This window comes from Belonocnema kinseyi, chromosome 9 (assembly GCF_010883055.1).
Source record: "Belonocnema kinseyi isolate 2016_QV_RU_SX_M_011 chromosome 9, B_treatae_v1, whole genome shotgun sequence".
In the NCBI taxonomy this organism is placed as follows: domain Eukaryota; kingdom Metazoa; phylum Arthropoda; class Insecta; order Hymenoptera; family Cynipidae; genus Belonocnema; species Belonocnema kinseyi.
Window position 1 is genome coordinate 111,902,176 of NC_046665.1, and position 14,604 is coordinate 111,916,779.

At 22.8% G+C, this 14,604-nt stretch overlaps 1 protein-coding gene across 2 annotated transcripts in view; it reads left to right on the forward strand.

The window, feature by feature from the left end:
* The first annotated feature begins 715 nt into the window (after nt 1-715).
* Nucleotides 716-14,604, forward strand: part of LOC117180768 (BRCA2-interacting transcriptional repressor EMSY) — a 61,605-nt gene continuing 47,716 nt past the window's right edge. For both annotated transcript variants that reach the window (XM_033373266.1, XM_033373267.1), the window contains exons 1-3: nt 716-904; nt 7,287-7,461; nt 13,631-13,809. In XM_033373266.1, the coding sequence (XP_033229157.1) occupies nt 784-904; nt 7,287-7,461; nt 13,631-13,809 (475 nt within the window). In that variant the 5' untranslated portion in view covers nt 716-783. The remainder of the gene's footprint in view (nt 905-7,286; nt 7,462-13,630; nt 13,810-14,604) is intronic.

Consider the following 14,604-nt stretch of genomic DNA (forward strand, 5'->3'; position numbering starts at 1 on the left):
TTTAAAAAAATGAAAATGAATTATTTGGCAACAAAAAAAGATAAATTGTCCACGATAAATATTATAGTTGATATTTTAACCAAAAAAGATTTATTTTCAACTCGAAAGATGAATTTTCCACCAAAAATGGAATAGTTTAATTTTGGATTAAAAATAATATTTTAAACTTAATTAAGAATAATTAGAATAAAATAGGTACATTTTCATTTAAAGTTTTAAAAAAAAGTATAGTATAAATTATGGAATCTCCACAAAAAATATAATAGTTTATATTGCGACAAAAAAAAATTTGATTTAAAATTAAGAAGAGATAAATTCAACTAAATAAAACACGGGTTTATAATGAATTAATTGATTTTTATGATAAAGAAGACCAATTTTTTGCTAAATAAGGAAGGAACTGCCAACCAATAAAATGAACGTTTAACCAATTATTTCAATTTCCAACGAAGTGTTTGAATTTTCAACCACAGATAATAAATATTGAACCATTGAAAACGAATTATTAACACTTTTAACTTCTTTTACGTATAAATTATAAACTTCTATTATTAATTTGTATAAAGAAAGCAATTTCTCATTTATGCAATTTGAATTTTCCCGGAATTTTAACTACAGCAACTCGCGCTATCTAGCGGCTGGCAAGCACCCTACTCTTCCATCTACCATCTTTGCAACATTTTAGTCAATGCCTCGATTAAATCGACATCGACCGTAGTTTTAATACGATAACTTCATCATCAACTTACTGCTGTCAACAGAGAATAAAAATGCATAATTTATATGCATATCGTTCACATTTGCGGTAACGGCTCGTTTTCGTTAAAACACAATAGTGCAATCATGCTACCTGGGAAATTGGAAATGTCTCGGGATGAGTGCAGAAAGTATTTACGAAGTCTAGGTAAGGTTATGTCCGTTCCGATTGTCGGTTCGTTTAAATAAATTCTAGTTTTACAATGCCTATATGCTAATTCTTTCTATTCTCACCATTAAATCTGCTTTCTTTTTATTCAATTAATAAATTTCCACGAAAGAAAAACGGATGGAACCATGTCCGTTACTATAAACATGCTCGGTTTTATTTTTATTTTGTATGTTATAAAGCGTTTATTAATAGCATTTTGGCCATATTTGATAATAATAAAGGCTTTTAGAATACACTTCACGTTTGTCGAATCATCACAGGAGATTATGCTGGCAAATGTACACTCGAGATTTACAAATAAGGCTTTTGTAGTCAGTTCTGATCTAGATTTCAGAATATCGCCATCAGTTTTACGATTAGTAATTCAGACCTCAGATTTTCGGCTTTTTGTGGGAGATGATTTATAATGAGAACTCTTATTTTTCATTTGTGTGGCTCTGGGTATAAGATAGTTTTGAATTTTCGGAATGATCTAGTCTTGAATGCTAATTTATTAAGATTAGGACGTTTAACCTCCAACTATATTACATTTTTATTCAGGCGGGTTTAAAATATTTTGCAGGCTTCGTAAAGATTTTATTTCTTGCCTTTTTGTCACAATGAAAATGGTCTTCTTATTTATAATATCAAGGTTTCTACCTGACAGGAAATTTCGTAAATAATTTTGACAGGCAATTTCCGCAAAGAATTAGAATTTGGGACAGGGAAGTTTATAAAGGAATTATAATTCTGCGAGTAAACTGGGAATTTCTGCAAAGAATTATAATTTGATTTGGAACAGAAAATTTTGGAGAAGAATTTTAATTCTTTGAAAATTATAAAATATTTCAAATATTCTATTTCTGGTTGAAAATTGATAGTTTTTAGCTGAAAATTCATGTATCTTCTTGAAAATTTATTCTATTTGGTAGAAAATTATTCAGCTTGCAGGGTGGCCGCTGGACCGGGAATTTTTTTAAACTGGGAAAACCGGTAAATGACAGTGAACTTTTTTTTGACCTTGAATTTTACAATTTTGTAGGAATTTTAAAATTCTTTCTTAAAGACTTGAGCATATAAAAAATAAAAGCCTTTGCTGTTGAAAATTGTGGATAAAAAACATTTTTATTTAATAAATACATTTTTTTAATTTATCTGTAAAAGTGAACAAAAACGATTTTAAATCAGTTCAAAATTTAAGAATTTTCAGATTTTAACGTTAAAACTTAAACGGTTTCAATTTGAAAGTCTTAGTCATTAAACAAATGTGACCGTGTGAGTGAAAGTTTATAATCTATTTTCAACTTAAAAATAACTTCATAATAATATATTCTTAATTAAAGTATTTTTAAATTTTTAAATATTTAATTAAAAAAGGAAGATTTATTATTGAATATTTAACAATATTTGAATTTTTATTTAAAACAAGTAAATTGAAACCAAATGTTTAAAAGTAAAGAATCTTTAACTGAAATGTTTGATATAGAAAGCCCGGAATCGTTAAAATTTCGAAGAGCCTTTAAACTTTGAACGTTAAAATTTTAATTGTTGTATTTGAAAAATGCTTAATTTGTAAGCGAAATTGTTAAATTTTGATGTGTAAGTTACAAGTGAACATTTGTAGAAAAAATTTGAATAATTTTAAGAGATATTTAGGAGTTTTAAAAAGATAAAAAATTATCATGCAAATTTTATAAAGTTTTCTTAAAATCTTCTAGAAACTTGTTTTAAAATTGTTGTTTAAATCTTTGAAAAACTTTTTAAATATTCTCTTAAAATAATTTTTCAAAATGAAAAGTTATTTTTTATTTTCCTAGGAATCTTAAGAAAGTGTTTTTATTCATTTGTAGCCTTTCACAATTCTTCAATTGTTATTTATACATCCAAAATCCAAATATAATCCAATCTAAAATAATTTTTAATTTAAAACAAATTTAAAACAACTTCTAGATTTCTTAAGATTTTTAAATAAAATTGTAAAGCTTTCCAAGGATGTTTAAACTATTTAAAAAGAAAACAATTAAATTCCGAATTCAAGAAGTGTTTTGTTAAAAATGTTCAATTTTTCAATATTTAATGTTTCTAGTTTAAAATTCCTTAAAATCATATAATTTGGAAATTTTGAAGTTCATTTATTGATTTTTTAATTTAGAGCATTGAAAATGATAACATGGATTTATATTTTTTTATACTGAAAACTGTTAGTACCTTTAATTTTATACAAGTAAATTATTGAGCAATTGAATACAACATTTTTTAAATTAAAAACTTTTAATTTTCAATTTTAAAAGTTCAAAATTTAACAGTTCCACTTTGAGTGCTTTCATTTGTAGCTCAGTTTTTATTACCTCAAGTGGAAAATTTTTTAGCTTTAGTGTTCCATTTTTAAATTTCATTGACCGTGAAAAATTTTTGCGAACCGGGGAAAACCCGGGAATTGAATATTTTATGATTTTAGTTTAAAATAATCGTCTTTTTGGAGCTAATTATTCTTCTTCGCTGAAAATGTATCTTTTTGGTTGAAAATTCAACTATTCCAGTTAAAGATTCATTATGTTAGTTAACAATTTATGTTTTTGGTTTAAAATTAAATTATACTAGTTAAATATTAATTATTTTAGTTGAAAATTCTTCACTTTAGTTGATAAGTATTTATTTTTACTGAATATTTATCTATTTTGTTGAAAATTCGCCTTTTTAATTGAAAATTCTACTATTCCAGTTCAAGGCATATCATTTTAGTTGAAAATCTATCAGTTTATTTGGAAATTGATTTTTTTTTAGTTCAAAATGTAACTATTTGGTTAAAAATTTGATTTTTTCAAGTTGGAAATTCAACTATTTCATTGAAGATTCATGTATTCTGTTGAAAAGTGTATTTTTGGGTAGAAAACTAATATTCTTGTTTAAAAATCTTTCTCTTCAAATGAAAACATCTTGGTTGAACGTTAAACTGTTTTGTTAAAATTCACCTTTTTGGGTTTGAAATTGATCTATTCTAGTTGAAGATTCACAATTTTAGTGGAAAAATCATCACTGGTTGACAATTTTTTTGTCTGGAAATTTAATTTTTTTTTGTATGAAAATTGAACTGTTTTATTTTTGGTTGAAAATTTATCTTTTTAATAGAAAATTCATCCTTTTTCGTAGAAAATTAATCTTGATTGAATATTCATTTTTTGGCTTGAAAATTCAACAATTTGTTTGCCATTTTTTCTCTCTGTTGGCTAAAAATTATTCTTAGTTTTTTTCGATTCGTGTTTAAAAATAGTCTTTTTTGTCTGAATTCAACTGTTTTTTATTAAAAAGTGAAACATTTTGTTGTTGTTAAAATATCAACTACAATATTTATTTTCAAAATACATATATTTGAAATTGAAATTAAATTACATGGCTAAAAGTTAAACTCTTTTATTAAAAATTAATTTTTGTTTTTGAAACTTTGACTAGTATGTTGAAATTTCTTTTTTATTAATTTTTTTCAAAACTTTAAATCTAACTTGAAAATTCATCTTTATGTTTGAAAGTTCATCAGTTTTAGTTGATAATTGTTTTTACTGAGAATTTGAGTATTATTTTTTGGACGAGAATTTATCTTTTCCGGTTTGAAATTTTTATTTGTTGTTAAAAATTCATCTAGTAAATTAATCTTCTTCTTTGAAAAGTAATCTTCTTATTTAAAAATCTTTTAATTTTTTGTTTAATTTGCGAAAGAAAACTACTTGGTTGAAAGTTAAATTATTTTGCTAAAATTAATCTTTTTGGTTTAAAAATTCATCTATTCTAGCTGAAAATTTACTTGTTTCTGCAAATTTATTTATTATTTTTTTTTAATCTGAAAATTCAGCTATTTCATTTTTGGTTGAAATTTGATTTTTTGTATTTTAGTTCAATATTTAAATATTTTTAAAAACCGATCTTTTTTAGTTGAATATTTAAGTATTACAATTAAATATTCATAATTTAAGTTGAAAACTCATCTTTTTGCTTGAAAATGAAACAACTTCGTTGAAAGTTATACTGTTTTGTTGAAATTCATTCTTTTTGGGTTTAAAGTTTATCTATTCTAGTTGAAGGTTCATAATTTTAGTTGAAAATTCAGCACTGGTGGTCAATTTTTTAAACTGAAAATTAACTGTTTTATTTTTGTTGAAAATTGATCTTTTTGCTTGAATCTTCAACAATTTGTTTGCAATTTTTTCTCTCTTGACTGAAAAATATTTCTTATTTTTTCTCAATTCTTGTTGAAAAGTAGTCTTTTTTGACTGAATGAAACTGTTTTTTTTTTGTTTTTTTACTAAAAATTAAAATATTTTTTTTGTTGAAATATAAACTGCTACATTTTTTTCAAAATACATCTTTTTCAAATTAAAATTAAATTACATGGTTCAAATTTAAAATCTTTTGTTAAAAATTAATTTTTTTGTTGAAACTTCTACTAGTTTGTTCAAATTTCTTTTTAATTAATTTTTTTTTTAACTGAAAATGTAACTATGCCAATTGAATATCCCATCATTTATTATAGTTAAATATTCATAATTTTAGTTAAAAAATAATCTTTTTCATTTAAAATTCAACTGTTTCAGTCACAGATTCATCATTTTAGAAAAAAATTCACCAATTTTTTTTATGTAAAATATTTGTTTGGAAATTGTTTTTTTTTTGTTTAAGAAAAATTTTTATTTAATAGCTGAAAATGTAACTAACCCAATTGAATATTTTATTATTTTAGTTGAAAAGTCGTCTTTTTTCATAAAAATTATTCTTCGTTGAAAATTCATTTTTTTGGTTGAAATTTCAACTATTCCAGTTAAAAGGTTTATCATTTTATTTCAAAATTTATCAGTTAAGTTGATAGTTATTTCTTTTTACTGAAAATATGAGTATTAATTTTTCAATGAAAAATTATCGTTTTCGGTTGAAAATTTAGATATATATTTTTTTTAAATTCGCCTTTTTTGGTAAAAAATTATACTTCGTATTTAAAAGTGTTTTTCTTGCAAAGAAAATTACTTGGTTGAAAGCTAAACGGTTTTGTTAAAATTCATTTTTTTTTGTTTTAAAATTCATCTATTCCAGTTGCAAATTTTCTTGTCGGTTGAAATTTAATTTTTTTCATCTGAAAATTCAACTATTTCATTGTTGTTTGAAAATTGATCTTTTTTCAGTTCAAAATTTAAATATTAAAAAAAAGGTATTTTTTATTTGAAAATTTATGTATTTTGTTAAAAAATTATTTTTATTAGAAAATTGATCTTCTTATTTGATAATTAATCTTCTTCATTAAAAATTCAAGTATTCCAATGAAATATTCCTCATTTTTCTTCGAAAATTTATCATTTTTTTTCTAAAATAAAACAGCTTGGTTGGAAGTTACTCTTTTTTTAAATTTATTTAAGTATAAGAAAATAAAATAAATATCTACTTTGATGATTATTCAATTTCAGAAACTTTAAAAACAAATTCAAGAAAAAGTTATGTTTTCAGTATTATTTAATTAGTCTGTTGATTATATATTTAAGAGCCTCTTGTAATATAATTCGTTAAAACTTTCTAAATTAAACATATTAATTAAATCCCTAGAAACTGAAAAAAACCTTATTTATAATAAATTTGCGAAACTGTATGCATATTTTGAGTCACGAAAAGAAACATTTTGGAAAATAATTTTAACGTATAAAAAGAGAATTAACAAAAAAATACCCGATTAGAGTAAAAATTTTCAGATTTAAAAAAATGGTTTGTGTCAAATCAGAATTAGTTTGAATAGAGAAAATTTTTTTGCAAATAATAATCTGCTAGAATTTTGGACTTTACACTTCTAAATTAAAAAAAAAAAGTTACTATATTTCTGAATTAAAATACAAAATGAAAATAAATATAATTATGACTTAAAAAAAAATGATAGAGAGGGAATTTCCGAAAATAATGAATATTTTCGTTTTTGAACGGGTCATTTCCGTAACGAATTTTCATTTTGGAACCGAGGATTTTTGACATGAACCGGTAATTTTGAAAAAGAATTTTAATTCTTATTTAGAAGAAGGAATATAAAAAATATATATTGAAACAATGATAATAATTATATATTTAATTATATAATTATTATTTGATTTTGAGAAGAGAATTTTTTAAATGGAACGGAAATTTAAACAAAAATTTTATTTCTGATTTAAAAAAAGGAATTTATAATCCCCAATCTTTGAAATCATTCAAATCTTTTTAATTAATTCAGAATTGTAATTCTTATGATAAAAAATAATCTGATGTTAGAATTTAGAATTAGAATTAGTTTCGAAAATTTCCTGCTGCAAAATATAAATCTTGAAATCTTAAAAAAAATGTTGTTGGTTTTGAAATGAAAATAAATTCATTTTAGAATTGGACGCCTACGCAAGCATGGTGTCCGTTTTACGTGCCCAGGGTCCATTTACGAACGACAAACGAAAGCTATTAGAAGAATTAGCTGGAGTTCTGCACATATCTAATGAAAGGCATCGTGCTGAAATTCGGCGGGCTGTAAATGACGATAAACTGACCACTGTAGCTGAACAGTAAGTTAATTTGAATACTATCTCATTCGATTCCAGAAAGTATTTAACGGTACCTAAAATCGTGGGTATTCTGACACAATTTATTGAAATTTTTTTTTCATTCTCGGCTGAAAAATCTATTTTTTTGACTGCTAAGTTAGATATATTGTTGAAAATTTGTATTTTTTGGTTAAAGTTTTAACTACTTGGCAAAAAGTTGAACTATTTTAATGAAAATTCCTTTTTTTGAAGATTCATAATCTTAGTTAAATTTTTTTTAAATAATCTTGATTTTTGGTTGCAAATATTAGTTTTTTAACAAAAAAAATGTATCTTCCATTTTTGGTTGAAAATTTTTCTTTTTCGATTAAAAAAATGGATCTTGTCGGTGGAAAATTGAACTATTTTGTGAAAAATTTATGTATTTTGTTGATAATTTGTCATTATTGGTAGAGAATTAATCTTGTTTGAAAATTTAACTATTTGGTGGGAAATTTATTAATTGTTAATAATTAATTAATTATTGTTATTAAATTTGGTTAAGAATTCGTCTTTTTTGGTAGAAAATTAATCTGTTTGAAAATGTAACTATTTTTTGGGAAATTAAAATTTTTTTAACGTATTTTATTCAATATTCGTTTTTTCCAGTAAAAAATTAATCTTGTCGAATGAAAATTCAACAATTTTGTGGAAAATTTATGTATTTTGTTAAAATGTTGTATTTTTCTCTTGAAAATTAAAATTTAACTTATTTGTTTTAAATCATTTTTATTTTTTAACTAAATTCCATTTTTGGTTGAAAATTCGTCTTTTTTTGTAAAAAATTTATCTTGTTGGTTAAACATTCAACCATTCAATTAAAAATATATGTATATGGTTGAAAACTTATGTATTTTAGTGAGAATTCTTCTTTTTTAGTAGAAAGTTTAATCTTGTCGATTGAAAATTTAACTATTTGGTTGAAAATTTATGTATTTTGTTAAGAATTTGCATTTTTTTGCACAAAATCAATTTTTTCGGTTGAAAATTCAACTGTTTGATTAAAAATCTAAGTATTTGGTGAAAATTTATGTATTTATTTTGTTGAGAATTCGGCTTTTCTTAAATAGAAAATTAATCTTGTTTGAAAACTCGTTTTTTCTATGTATTACAACTGTTTTTTAATTAATAATCTTTTTTTTTTTTGAAACTTCAACTATTTCTTTTTTTCATTGAGAGTTCATCTTTTTGTTTAACAATTTAACTATTTTTTTGAAAATATTAATTTTTTAACGAGTTTTGTTGAATATGCGTCTTTTTTGGTAAAAAATTAATTATGTCCGTTGAAAATTGAACTATTCTCTTTTTTGGTAGGCAATTAATCTTGTTTGAATATTCGACCTTTTTCGGATGTATTGAACTGGTTTTAATTAATAATATTTTTGTTTTTTTAAATATCAACTACTCCTTGTTTTCGTCGAGAATTCATCTTTTTTTGTTAACAACTTGGTTAAAAGTTAAATTACTTTGTTAAAAATTAATTTTTATGGTTGAAGATTTATCTCTTCTGTTGAATTAACTGTTTTTTGTTTTAATTTGACCTTTTTTTGAAAGAATTATACACTATTTTGTTTAAAATTAACTTTTTTCTTTTGAATGTTCAACCATTTAATTAAAAATTTATGTATATGGTTTAAAACTTATGTATTTTAATTAGAATTCTTCTTTTCCAGTAGAAAGTTAATCATATCGATTGAAAATTTAACTATTTGGTTAAAAGTTTAATTATTTTGTTAACAATTTATTTTTATGGTTGAAAATTCGTCTCTTTTGTTGAAAATGTACCTTTTTGGTTAAAAACTATTTTTTTGTTGAATTCACTGTTTTTTCTTAAATGCAACACTTTTTGGGTTGAAATATCGACTATTTTATTTCAAATTAATTTTTTTTTTTTGAAATTCGTATTTTTGTTGAAAATATATTTTTTTTAACTAAAATCCATTTTTGGTTGAAAATTGATGCATTTTGTTGAAAATTCGTCTTTTTCTGCACCACAAAATTTATCTTGTCGGTTGAAAATTCAACTGCTTAAATAAAAATTTAAGTACTTAGTGGAAAATTTATGTATGCATTTTGTTGAGAATTAGTCTTTTCTTAAATATAAAATTAATCTTGTTTAAAAATTCATCTTTTTGGATAAATTGAACTATTTAAAATTTAAAATCACTTTTTCTTGAAATATCAAGTATTTCTTTTTTTCGGTGAGAATTCATCCTCTTTGGTTGAAAACTCAACTACTTGATTAAAAGTTTCATTAATTTATTAACAATTTATTTTTATGTTTGAAAATTCATCTCTTTTGTTGAAAATGTACCTTTTTGGTTAAAAACTATTTTTTTGTTGAATTCACTGTTTGTTCTTAAATGCAACTCTTTTGGAATTGAAATATCAACTATTTTATTTAAAATTAATTCTTTGTTGAAAATTTTTATTTTCGGGTTAAAGATTAAAATTTAACTTATTTGTTGAAAATGTTCATTTTTGAATTAAATCCATTTTTGTTTGAAAATTGATGCATTTTGTTGAAAATTTGTCTTTTCTGACACAAAATTAATCTTATCGGTTGAAAATTCAACTGATTGATTAAAAATGTAAGTATTTGGTTGAAAATTTATGTATTTATTTTGTTAAGAATTCTCCTTTTTTAAATATAAAATTAATCTTGTTTGAAAACTCGTCTTTTTTCGATGTATTAAACTGTTTTTAATTAATAATCTTTTTTTTGTTTGATTAAATATTAACTACTCCTTTTTTTCTTTGAGTTTTTTTTATTTACAGTTTAACTACTTTGTTAAAATTTAAACTACTAAGATAAAAATTCATATGTATGGTTGAAAATTCATTATTTTGATGTTGAATTTACTGTTTTTTGTTTTAATTCAACACTTTTTTAACAAAAATATACACTTTTTTGTTGAAAATTTGTATTTTTGGGTTGAAAATAAAATTTTAACTTATTTGTTGATGAATATTTTTGAAAATTCATCGTTTTTCGTACAAAATTAATCTTGTTGGTTAGACATTCAACGATTTAAATAAAAATTCAAGTGTATGGTTGAAAATGTATGTATTTTGTTGAGAAGTCGTCTTCTTCGGTAGAAAATTAATCGTTTCGGTTGAAAATTTAACTATTTAGTTGAAAATGTATTTTTGTTGAAATATTAAGTATTTCTTTTTTCCGTTGAGAATTCATCCTTTTTGGTTGAAAATTCAACAACTTTGTTAAAAGTTAAATTTCTTTGTTGATAATTTATTTTTATGGTTGAAAATTCATCTCTTTGTTTAAAAATTCGTGTTTTCTTTTGTTGAATTAACTTTTTCCTTCTTTTAAAATTCAACACTTTTTGCGTTGAAATATCAAATATTTCATATCTTTTGTTGAAAATGTACCTATTTGGTTAAACATTCCTTCTTTGTTGTTGTTGAATTCACTGTTGTTTCTTAAGTGCAACTCTTTTTGGGTTGAAATATCAACTATTTTATTTTAAATTATTTATTTTGCGAATTCGTATTTTCGGGTTACAAATTAAAATTTAACTTATTTTTTAAAAATCCTTTGTTTTTCAGTTGAAAATATTAATTTTTTAACTAAAATTCATTTTTGGTTGAAAATTGATGCCTTTTGTTAAAATTTTTTTTATTTTTTTGCACAAAATTAATCTTGACGAATAAAAATTTAAGTATTTGGTTGAAATATTTTGTATTTTGTTGAGGATTTGTCTTTTTTTTATATAAAATTAATCTTGTTTGAAAATTCATCTTTTTGGATAAATTAAACTGTTTTTAATTTAAAATCAATTTTTGTTGAAATATCAATTATTTCTTTTCTTTCGTTGAGAATTTAATGGAAAAGTCAGGATATTTCTATATATCAGGAAATGTCAGGGAATTTTTGCCAGGGCGTGCCTATTTTTTGTTTTAATTGCAATATAAAATTGAATAACAATGATTGTTTTTAAAAGTAGCTTTATATTACTTTCTTGTAAATATTTTGTTTTAAATTCGTTTTTGTTCTTTAAAATTAATATTTTTAACTGAAAATCTAATTATTCTTTTTTTTTAATTATCAGGATATTTTTTTTTAAGTCAGGGAATTTTTTCAGGAGGGTGTTTGATTTTTGTATTAATTGCAATATGAAATTGAATACGAATGATTATTCATTTGTAAAAGTAGCTTTATATTACATTCTTGAACTATTTTGTTTTGTAAATTTATTACTATTTTTTTTTTTTAGTCACTTTTTGTTGAAATATCAACTATTTCTTTTCTTTAATTGAGAATTCATCATTTTTGGTTGAAAATTTATGAATTTGGTTAAAAATTCGTCATTTTCGGTAGAAAATTAATCTTGTCGGTTGAAAATTTAACTATTTTGTGGAAAATTTATTTGTTTTGGTAAGAATTCGTCTTTTTTGTAGAAAATTAATCTTGTTTGAAGATTTGTCTTTTTTTTTATGTATTGAACAGTTCTTAATTAATAATATTTTTTTTGTAGAAATTTAAACTATTCCTTTTTTATGTTTGGCTGAAAAGTTTTTTTTTTTTTGGTCATCACTGCTTTTTTAAAATTCAACTCTTTTTTGGCTGAAATATCAGCTATTTTCTTTAAAATTCACTTTTTTTGTTCAAAATTCGTATTTTCGGGTTGAAAATAAAAATTTAACTTATTTGTTGTAAATAGGTTTTGTTTTAGTTAAAAATAATTATTTTTTAACTAAACATTCAACTAAATTTCATTTTTTGATCAAAATTGATACAAAATTGAAGTATACGGTCGAAAACTTATATATTTTCTTGAGAATTCGTCTTTTTCGGTAAAAAATTAATCTTTTCGGTTAAAAATTTAACTATTTTGTTGAAAGCTGAACTATTTTGTTGAAAATTCGTCTTTTTTGGTAGATAATTAATCTTGTTTGAAAAAATGTCTTTCGGATAAATTGAACAGCTATGAATTTAAAATCATTTTTTTTTGAAAATTCAACCAAGTGGTAAAAGTTTAACTGCTGTTTAAAAAAATTGGTTAACGATTCATAATTTTAGTTGAAAATTCAACTATTTTGTTGAAAATTTATGAATTTGGTTAAAAATTCGTCTTTTTCGGTAGAAAATTAATCTTGTCGGTTGAAAATTTAACTATTTTGTGGAAAATTTATTTATTTTGTTGAGAATTCTTCTTTTTGATAGACAATTAATCTTGTTTCAAGATTTGTCTTTTTTTATGAATTGAACAGTTTTTAATTAATAATTTTTTTTGCAGAAATTTAAACTATTCCTTTTTTATGTTTCCTTGAAAAGTTTTTTTTTGTTTTTGTATTAACTGTTTATTTTAAATGCAACTCTTTTTTGGCTGAAATATCAGCTATTTTCTTTAACATTCGTATTTTCGGGTTAAACAGTAAAATTTAACTTATTTGTTGAAAATATGTTTTGTTTTAGTTAAAAATATTTATTTTTTAACTAAAAATCTACCTAAATTTCATTTTTTGTTGAAAATTGATACAAAATTTAAATATAAGTTCGAAAACTTATATATTTTCTTATAATTCGTCTTTTTCGATAGAAAATTAATCTGGTCGGTTAAAAATTCAACTATTTAGTTGAAATTTTAACTATTTTGTTGAAAATTTATCTATTTTGTAGAGAAGTCATCTTTTTTGTCGACAATTAATCTTGTTTGAAAAAATGTCTTTCGGATAAATTTAACAGCTTTGAATTTAATATAATTTTTGTTGAAATATCAAGTGCTTCTTTTTTTTTTATTGAGAATTCATCCTTTTTGCTTGAAAATTAAGCTAGTTCGTTAAAAGTTGAACTATTTTGTTAAAAAACTTTCTTCGGTTGAAGATTCATAATTTTAGTTGAAAACTCATCTCGTTGGTTGAAACTGTACCTATTTTTTTGACAATTCTATTTTTTTAAGTCCTTTTAGTTGAAATTTTATTCATTTAGTTAAAAATTCATCTATTTTGTTAAAAAAAGCAATATTTTTGCTTGGAATGTTAGGAGTTTAATGCTTTAAAAATAGAGTTTGACACAGTATCCACTTTAATATTATTTAAAAAATTTTATTCCCCTATTTTGTTGAGAATTTTTTTTATTTCTCCCATCTTTAGAGCATTTTCCTCATTTTAATTTAATTAATGATTATAGATTAAGTGGACCGAATACTGGGACTGACTGGGCAACCGAAGGACGTCGAATAGTTCCTCTCCTCCCGCGGTTAAAGGGTCGCACTGCTTTTACGGCACTTGCTAACACTTTATCGCTCGTCACTGCTATCGCAAATAAACAGCAGCCTCGTGTTGAAGAAAGGGCAGAGGATTCGAGACGTTAGCACAATTTTTTAAATATATATATTCAGGGTGTCTATCCCGCCTAGAAAACATGGAATTTTCAGGGTATATTTTTTTTTTAAGTCAGAGCATTTTTTGTTTTGTTGAAAATTCGTTTTAATTGTTTAAAAATAATTGTTTTAACTGAAGATTTAATTCTATTTTTTTTAATTGTCAGGATTTTTTTGTTCAAGTTAGGGAATTTTTTCGAGAGGGTGTTTCATTTTTGTTTTAATTGCAATATAAAATTGAATAATAATAATTCTTTATTTGTAAAAGTAGCTTTATATTACTTTCTTTAACTATTTTGTTGATTTTTTTTTAAATTAATTTTTAAAATTTAAAATTTATATATTCTATTTTTTGTTGTTGTTGAAAACAGATAATTTTAAATCGAAAATTCAAGTATCTGGTTCGAAATTCTTGTATTTTGTTGGAAATGCGTTCTTCTTGGTAGATGATTAATTTTATTGGTTGAATATTATTTTTTGCTTGAAAATTCAAAAGTTTGTAATTTTTTCTCTCATGATTAAGAAGTATTTCTTAGTTGAAAATTTAATCGAAAAGTCAGGATATTTTATATACCTGGAGATTTTAAGGAGTTTTTTCGAGAGCTTGCTTTACTTTTGTTTTAATAGCAATATAAAATTGAATAACAATAATTATTTATTTTTAAAAGTAGCTTTACATTACTTTCTTTTAACTATTTTGTTGTAAATTCGTTTTTGTTTTAAATTAATTTTTTTGTAACTGAAACTTTAATTATTCTATTTTTTGTTTGAAAACTAATAA